This window comes from Eucalyptus grandis, chromosome 9 (genome assembly GCF_016545825.1).
Source record: "Eucalyptus grandis isolate ANBG69807.140 chromosome 9, ASM1654582v1, whole genome shotgun sequence".
Classification (NCBI taxonomy): domain Eukaryota; kingdom Viridiplantae; phylum Streptophyta; class Magnoliopsida; order Myrtales; family Myrtaceae; genus Eucalyptus; species Eucalyptus grandis.
In genome coordinates, this window is record NC_052620.1 from 10,449,625 (window position 1) to 10,458,627 (window position 9,003).

General features: G+C 36.9%; 1 protein-coding gene across 1 annotated transcript; it reads left to right on the forward strand.

Moving 5' to 3' along the window:
• The first annotated feature begins 2,938 nt into the window (after nt 1-2,938).
• On the forward strand, nt 2,939-7,092 carry LOC104418268 (DNA repair protein RAD51 homolog 3). The gene is made up of 9 exons (XM_010029551.3): nt 2,939-3,056; nt 3,682-3,777; nt 4,897-5,019; nt 5,139-5,172; nt 5,248-5,318; nt 5,406-5,629; nt 5,960-6,091; nt 6,540-6,606; nt 6,718-7,092. Exons 1-9 carry the CDS (start codon nt 2,945-2,947, stop codon nt 6,891-6,893), a joined length of 1,035 nt encoding a protein of 344 aa, XP_010027853.2. The 5' UTR covers nt 2,939-2,944; the 3' UTR covers nt 6,894-7,092.
• The last annotated feature ends 1,911 nt before the right edge of the window (nt 7,093-9,003 follow it).

Genomic DNA, 9,003 nt, shown 5'->3' on the forward strand with positions numbered 1-9,003 from the left:
ATGAGAGTGCTGTCAGAGTAGGTGGGTGGGTTTATTGCGCTCCATATTCAGGTCCTTGGATGAGGGACAAAGTCTTTGAGGTCTGACGGAGATGAGTCAGGTGAATGAATGTTTTCAGGGTGGGAGGAATGTCTGGCCATGACATCTCCATGTCCAACTTTTAGTCATATACGAGGAATGAGCCTCTTGGAGTGTATGGTGGTTCTGGGGTACACACTGCTGCTTTGGCAACTGGCTGGTTGTGATTATGTAGTTCCATCACAACTTTGTGTGGTCTCATTCAAATTTTTAGCAAATCACTTGGTTGTGAAATTGAACACGTACTTATATACAGAGTGTCGAATCATTCCTCCTCAGCGACAGTTCTTTGTTTTAGAATTTTATAATTTGGTCCCAGAAATATGATCTCGATATCATTTTAGTCATTCTCACAAGTCTATAGATTTGGAACTCCCATATCGTTTTACAAGCATATCCGAGTGAAATTTTCCGTTATATTTTAGAATTTATAATATAATCTTTTCCTCCTAAGCTATGGTGGAAAATCGATTTTCTTTTTTCTAAACCAAAACCAAAGCTATTTGATTCTTCATGTAAGGAAATATTGGAAAACCACAGACACGTTGTGGAAGCAGTTTGCAGCTTGAAGACAAAAATGATTTTAGAGGGATGACAAGCCTTAACACAATTTGACAAATTTAATGAAATTAAAATTAGCAAACCTAAATTTGGCACGAATTTTGGTGTATGTCCTTTTCTGTCATGTTCAACAAAAATCCAACGCAATGTTCTGCGAGTTAACAATTTGTAATTGATAGTTAAACTCGAGTTGGTTGCAAAATTATTCGAGTAATGCTAGATATGTTGTATTTGATTTGCAAAATCGACTTATAAAGTGATATGGTAGAGTCTATAAATAAATATGCATATTCAGCAGGCAATAATGACATGTTATTTTCATTTGGTAAAAATTCATTATCAACAGAAAAAAAAAAATTTCTTTATTTCCATTTCCAGAAACTGAATAAGGAATAATTCATACAAAAGATCAAATAAAAATTTTGAAAATTTTCTTCAACAAAATTATAACTACTGAGCCCAAGACTAAAAGAATATAAAAAAAAAAATCTATTGGAATAAAAGAAATAAGTAAAAAGTTCCTCAATGGTCATACAAATTAATCAACGATTTGGAACAACAAGAGAGAGAAAATGAAGAAAATATGGCAGAGGATCATTGGATTCGTTCCAAAAAAGCCAAACATGTATTAATTTTTATTGATAACTAGCAAAATACTGATGCTAATAGCAAAAATACTAATAATTTGATCAAGCTGACGAAGTGGCTTTGATATGTTAGTCACAACAATCAGATTTTCGTTGAGACATAATCAAATGCTCTATGTGTGCTCAAAGACGTAAAACAATTATTTGTGAATTGGTTCAAGCAAATGTGCATTCTCATCTTTTTGTTGGACAGAATAGACAAACCCCTTTTTTCTTTTGATATCTTTGGGATGATAAAATTCATTTAAAAAAACTGGATGTATAAAAAAAATAGAATTAAGAATTTCGGATAATACTAAGGAAAAGTAAAAAGAAAATGAGAAAAAAAGAGGTAGAGAAGATTTCTTTACCAAAAAGAAGAAGAAGAAGAAGAAGAAGAAAGAATACATAAAAGAAGAGAAAGCACTAATAAAAATATCAGAAGTAATAAAAAGGGGCAAATATCATAAAAAAATCCTAATTCCATTTGTGATATAAGTGTCTTAAATTATTTTTTGTGTCATAAAAAATCTCAAACTTATCAATTGTGATACAAATACTTCCACTCTTTGTGTATTGTGAAAAGGATCCAAACTTATAGATGTATGCATATATACCCTCTATTTTAATTAGGGATAAGTGTTCAGAAGTTCTACAATTTGTCACGAAAATGCATTTCACTCCTAAAACTTGCAGAAAGTGCATTTAAGTCCTAAAACTTGTCAAATTGTTTCAAACGAGTCCTAAGATCGACGCCATTAGCCTTTTCTCGTTAAATATGTTGATGTGGCATTTTAAATAATTTTTTTATTTTCCACGTGAATTTTTAATTATTTTTTTAAAGTTAGATTTAAAAACTAAAAATCAAAATTATTCATTTTATCTTATTTTTATCAAAAACTTTTAAAAAGTTAAAATATTTATTAAAAAAAAAAAAGCGGCTCCTCCCCGTCGTCGCCGCCCATCGCCGGAGGGGCCGGGCGACGGTCGCCGCCCCGGCGGGGTGGCGGCCCCTCACCCGGGCCGGCGAGGCCCGAGCCACCTCCGCCTGTGGCGGCGACCGCTGTCCCGGCCTTCGGCGGCGGCGGCGGCGGCGGCGGCGCGGAGAGAAGAGCTGCGCTAATTTTTTAATAATTTTAAAATAAAATTTTTAACTTTTCTTTTTAGTTTTTGTTGAAAATAGGATAAGAATAAATTTAATTTTTTTATTTTTTAAATCTATTTTTTTAAATGGATAAAAATTAATTAAAAATACACCTGAAAAAATAAAAATTATTTAAAATGCCACGCGCATTTTTAACGGAAAAGACTAACGGCGTCGATTTTAGGACTCATTTGAAATAATTTGACAAGTTTTAGAACTTAAATGCACTTTTTGCAAGCTTTTATACCGAAATGCATTTTCGATGAACAGAGAACTTATGGATCACTTATCCCTTTTAATTACAACGGAATCATGACTATCTCTATAGTGTTGCCTGTCATGTCGATATAAATTCAGGTTTTATAACATTTGTGTCATAGCAAAAGCAAGTTTAGAATTTTTGGCAGTACAAAAAAAAGTCCGAGGTATTTTGGAGTTTTTGGTAAAAAAAAAATATCATTGTTTCATTGAATTAAAACATCATTGCGCGGGAGAGAGAGGGAGAGAGAGAGAGAGAGAAAAAGGAGGGGAAAGAATGGAAGTAGGAAGGTTGCCGATATCCGCAGCGCTCAAGGGGAAGCTGGTGTCCGCCGGCTACACATCTCTCTCCCTCCTCTCCTCCCTCTCTCCCTCTCACCTCGCTCGCGGTACGCTTCTCCTCCATCATCCATCCATCCGTCGTTTCATCTCGCCTCGATGATCACAGCGTCGCGTCGATGCTGTCGAGAGGGTCGTCCGTGATTTGTTGTTTGGTGGGAAGGGGTCCGGTAGAGACTTGGAGTTTGATCTCTCCGATGCTTCTAGGCTTCTGGGTAGTTCTGCAATTCGCGTTCTGCCTTCAGGGCAGTCTTGTTTCGGTCTTTCTCTCTGTTGGGTTGTGCGAATTCCGTTGCCCACTGTAGAAAGATGGTGGCTTTTTGCGCATGACGACTGAAGAGAAGTTGCAGTGGATTCTTAATTACAGTGGAGGCTGTGTTTGAGAAACAGGGTCTTTCTTCTTTTCTCTTAGAACTGTTTTTTTTCCTTTGTGCCCCCAATTCGACATCTAAACTTGTGTAAACATTGCGTTGCTGCTCCATCACTTGCTTTCGGTGAGTTCACTGATGCAGTTATATATGGAAATTGGGAAGGGTATTCTAGTTCTCTTTTATCTTGATGTTTTGTGTGAGTTAGTGTCACGTTTTCTTTACTCCTGAAAACTTGTTTAAGCTGGTAGCTTTTTAGCGTTAACTGGTAAAGATTCTGATGATGCTGCATTCTGTCTGTTGACAGATCTAAACATATCAGAAAATGAAGCCCTTGACATTCTTAATCATGCCCCGCATGATGGTCGCATTGACACTTCCGGTGGACATCATATCATTAGTGGTATGTATACTCAATTGGCTCTTGGTTCATAGCTTTTGCTGTCAAAAATGGTCATCCAAGTGGTCCATGTACAGGAATAATGGAGAGCATCATGATAAAGGACTCTAGTTTTCTTGGCCGTTTTTTTTTTCAGTCTTCATTGTGTATTTGATTTCATGAAATGAATCTCCGTACCCATCAGAATGAAATAATCATCTCAAAGGGAAACGTTCTCACTGCTAATTTCTTTGGAAATCTGGGAAGCTGCATTGGCGGAAAGGTCCTCATCTGGGAAAAGCTATGTATTGCTCTCCGAGGATGGATACTGACCTTACCAGCTATTCTCATGAGATTTCTGCTCTATTGGCTGTTTGAATCATTTAGTCGCTCCATGCTGTCCCTATTTCCAGAGAAGGGGTTAATCGCGGGGACTGCTTCGTGACCAACATAGAATGCTTTGGATCTCCTGGGTAGTCGAACTTGAGAATCTGTTGGATGGGCCATGTGGGTGTTGGAGGGAAGTTTTAGTATCTCCTTTTCTGGACATTGCAATCCCTCTTTCGGTTATCTCGGTTGTATTGAGAGAGAAGGAGTACGGAGAACTATGGGACAATGAGATTTTCTCTGGTTCTTATAATAGCTAGATGCTTGTCCATGCTAAAATTTTGCAAGTGGGAACATGCTACTTTTCAGTATTATCTGGACTTCCAGAAGCTTTTCATAATTGGAAGTTGTGGAGGGATTAGAACCTGATCTTTCTTTTGCAAATCTAAACATAATTTCCTTTCTGTTCGTATTTGGAGATCCAAAGAATTTGAATAAATTTTTGCAACTTTTTGATGTCTAATTACATGGATTTGGATATCGTTTGTATTTGGTCCTTTGAGTTTTCAATCGGTCTGTTCATTCCATTGGCTTCCTTTGTCCCTTTCTTAAATGCTTCTTTGATGACCGATGTGGGACGCATGTGCAAATGCAATTGATTGAAGAGGAACTGCACCCTATTTGCAGACTCTGCAATAACACTTTGGCTTTCCATTGATAGAGTTATGATTACATTCATATGCATTGCTTGTGGGCTTCTTCTTTTCGTCCTGCTTTTCCCAGAAGAGAGTCATCCCATGCCACGTGACTGTATAGGTGCTCAGACTGCATGGGATATGCTTCATGAGGAAGAATTGTTAACAAGAATCACTACATCAAGTGTAGACATCGATAACATCCTGGGAGGAGGGATAAGTTGCAGGGAAGTCACTGAAATAGGTGAGTGGGATTTTTCTGTATTAAATTCCATAAATGCAAATTTTGTCTTTGATTTTCTCGGCTTTTCAGTGAGCAAAGATGTTTTGATGATCCTCTTTTTGTGAATTTCATCCTTTTAGGTGGAGTGCCAGGAATTGGTAAGACGCAGCTGGGGTAAGGGGTGATTTGCTGCAACTCTACTTTTCTTTTGTGGTTTTGTTTCTTTCACTGATGGACTTCCTTCGGCAGGATTCAGCTTGCAGTAAATGTCCAGCTTCCTGTCCATTGTGGTGGCCTCGGGGGAAAAGCTATCTACATTGGTTAGTATCATTCAAGCTCCGGTTCCTCCCCTTTTGTGTTTGACTTGATAAGTGTTCTGACTTTTTTCCACTGCTTCTAATATTCAGATACAGAAGGTAGCTTTATGGTGGAACGTGTGCTGCAAATAGCTGAAGCATGCTGGGATGATATGTTGGCAAATAATGCCATATCCCAAAATGTTCATGCAGGGCAAGTAGGAATGCAGCCTAAGGACTTCTTGGAAAACATTCTCTATTTCCGTGTCTGCAGTTATACTGAGCAGATTGCGTTAATCAATTACTTGGACAAATTCATCTCAGAGCATAGAGATGTAGGTATATGTTTGCCAGTTTGGCGATTATGTTTTGTCCTTTTTCTCTTGATGCCTTTCTGTCTGCATACTTGGATGTCGTTCCCTTCTAACAGATTGTTTGCCTTTCTAAGTACAAAGGGTATGTACATGTGGAATTAATTATGGTTAGTGTATTGTGGCATGTGGCCAGAGGTTAAACATGTCGTTTTGCTTCTTGTTATTGTGGTTTAGTGTAATTCAGGGTCCTCATGTCCTTTTCTTTCGAAGGATCACACAATGGATGTATCTTCTTCTTCCCAGGTGTGCTTTTTATAGCTTACACCTGATGCTTGTCAAAGGGTTCTGCAGGTTAAAATTGTCGTAGTAGATAGTATCACTTTCCACTTCCGGCAAGATTTTGAGGACATGGCCCTCCGGACCCGACTGCTCAGTGGAATGGCCTTGAAGTTGATGAAGCTTGCCAAGAAGTTCTGCCTGGCTGTAAGAAACATATAATATGTGTACAAACTCTGTAGTGGAGATCCTGTAGAATTTTGGTTGAAGTCTGACTTTTAGCCGAATAAAAAGCTCATTTAATGTATGCAGTGAGCTTAAATTTAATCAGCTGATATTGAAGCTATAGACTTGTGATAGTGGCAGGCTGACAAACTGGGAGGTTTATAAGCAAGTCATGATGAGACATGAATTCTACTCTCCATGTTTATGTTGTTGGATCACTTTGATACTCTTGCGTGTGTGGCTTATTAAGTGCACAGGTGTCTGCATGTGTGTACATACATTCTTGTGCCAACAATCTCATTTTTAGTTTATCGTAGCGCAATCCTTGTTGCGTTTGTGGTGGTAATTTCAGTAACTTTCTCCCGTGACTTGTAATGAGTTTTTCACAGTTTTTCTCCATCCTTAACTTGTAAATTTCTGCCTTTTTCAGGTCGTTCTTCTGAATCAAGTGACAACCAAGTATGCAGAAGGCTCTTTCCATTTGACTCTTGCATTAGGTAATTGTGTTTTGTAAGCCTGATTTTTATCAAATTTCTTCTTGTTCCCACAGCAGTTGATTCAAGCTTCTATTATTTTGGTGTCTTTGGGCCCGTGATGGTTCTGAGCAGGTGATAGCTGGTCTCATGCATGCACGAACCGAATCATCTTGTACTGGAATGGCAATGAGCGATATGCATACATTGACAAGTCGCCTTCTCTTCGATCTGCTTCAGCTCCATATGCTGTTACTGCTAGAGGGATCAGAAACAATGTTTCAAACTGCAAGAGAATCAAGTTGATGTAGATGTCTGAGATGTTAGTGCAATGCCTATAACATCTCCTTCTCACTTTTCTTGGATTCAAGAGAATCAAGTTGATGTAGATGTCTGAGATTTTAGTGCAATGCCTATAACATCTCCTTCTCACTTTTCTTAGATTCAACTTTCTAGATTTGTGTCCGACCCATTCTTTTGAAGTCCGTCCTGAGAATGAGTTATTCTGCATATCGGCTCTTACATATTTTTCCAACCTGTTTATTTTGCGCCATCGCCATCTCTTACAATCAGAGCTAATATCGAGTTGGCCACTGAGTTGACCACTACCTTTCTTCCTTAGATATGCAGCCTGTCCTCTACATTTCATGAATACACTATCAATGTAAGCCATGCCCATATAATAATACAAACATTTTTACCTAGATTAGCTCAAAACAATGAGTATAGATGGATCAACAAAAAAGGGTTTGATGTTAGCATCCCATTTAAGCAAACAATTCACTGGGGCTTCCGGTCCCCAGCCAATTCTTCACGTTAGTAATTGGAAATCTTGAACGGACAAACTTAAAGATTTCATTGATGAATGCCACTGTTTTGTCCCCCAAAAGCATTAATGGCCAAGAGAATTGCATTGCATCCAATAAGGAAAAACTCAAAATTTCCATGGTAAAGAAGTTCTTTTTCCAAAGCGCAATCATTTTGACTGGGTGAGACATTAGCTTAGCAGAAAAATGAGAATTTATAAAGAAACCAGGGAAGCTACTTTTGAAGAATTCTTGTGTTTCCTTCACATTTCTTGACCTATTGGTCCTCGTCTCATAGGCGATCGAACGGCCTTCCCCTAATTAGTAGATGGCTTGATGTAATAATTTCATTAACACCTAGCGAATATATGGCAAACAAATAAAGTAATCCTAAAATCAGATCTAACAAAACCATACCAAAATCAGAAGGTACAATGGTACAAGCGACTAGACTTAGCATAAATGTAACCAATAGAGACATTATGTCTTTGAGCATCTTCACACTACCTATCTGTAGAGACTCAAGATATCCAAGGGCTATCACAATCAAACGTGGTATGTGGATCTTTTCATGGAGTGTTTGACGTTACTTTTCTTTTGAGAGGATGTGAAAGAGCCTTGGGCACTAATAAACCCAAACTTGCAAATTATGACATTTCTGCCAAAATTAATTTTTGTTTTACAACAAATCTCAAATAGATATCCCTACAATACATTTATCACAAACTAGTACCCTATGATAGGAAAATAGATTAAACTAGTACCCAATGACATATTATCCTTGAATTTTCATTAAAAAAGGAACGCAAAAGTGGTATTGCTGATCAAAATCTACTCTCTTTTAGCACTTTTATCTTATGTACTATTAAAATACAAATGTGTCAATACATGGTGGATGGTTGCAATATGACTGAGAATAGCAAATATATATATATATATATATATATATATATATATATATATATATATATATATATAGGTCAGGGATATTAGTTTTGGATTTTATAATAAACAAAAATTATCTTGAAGTGATTAAATTTAGTTTGGAGTACAAGTTTTGCATTTTTGTGAGATGAAAATTAATTTACAATAAATGTATCACAAAATATCAATTTGGTATTTTAAATGGTAATTGATAGGAAGACTTCTTTTTCTAGATAATCTACGACTATTTCTTTAATGATCACTATTTTCAAAGTCAATTCGATAGGGGAATCTGCAGCACATCTTCCCATTAATTGTAATCAAAGTGCCAATTCAATGCCTTGAACCCCTAGGCCATCTATCACGCAATTAATGAATGTAATATCTAAACTTGAATGCTTAAAAAGGAGATTAAGTTAATATGATCTCTCTATAAGGCTCCAAAAACCATATAATGAGGTGGAGAAGGCTCCACTACTTTGACTTTATATTATCCAAAAAAATCAAGCTGTTATTTTAATATCTAAATAGTTTAATAGATAGAGTTTCTAAAGATGAATGTGGAAAAAAAAGAGAGAGGCAATTGAGAGACAAACTGGTTGAGTTTGTTAATAAGGTATTATGATTGGAATGAACTAATTTGCTAACAAAATCTTTTTGTTTTGGGAAAATAATTATAAGAAAATAATGT

What these genes read in the sequence shown, in the direction of transcription:
- LOC104418268 (XM_010029551.3), top strand. Translation starts at nt 2,945, where the DNA reads ATGGAAGTAGGAAGGTTGCCGATATCCGCAGCGCTCAAGGGGAAGCTG. An exon ending in CAGGGAAGTCACTGAAATAG is followed by an intron (nt 5,020 to 5,138) that starts GTGAGTGGGATT and finishes TCATCCTTTTAG; the next exon opens with GTGGAGTGCCAGGAATTGGT. An exon ending in CCAAGAAGTTCTGCCTGGCT is followed by an intron (nt 6,092 to 6,539) that starts GTAAGAAACATA and finishes TGCCTTTTTCAG; the next exon opens with GTCGTTCTTCTGAATCAAGT.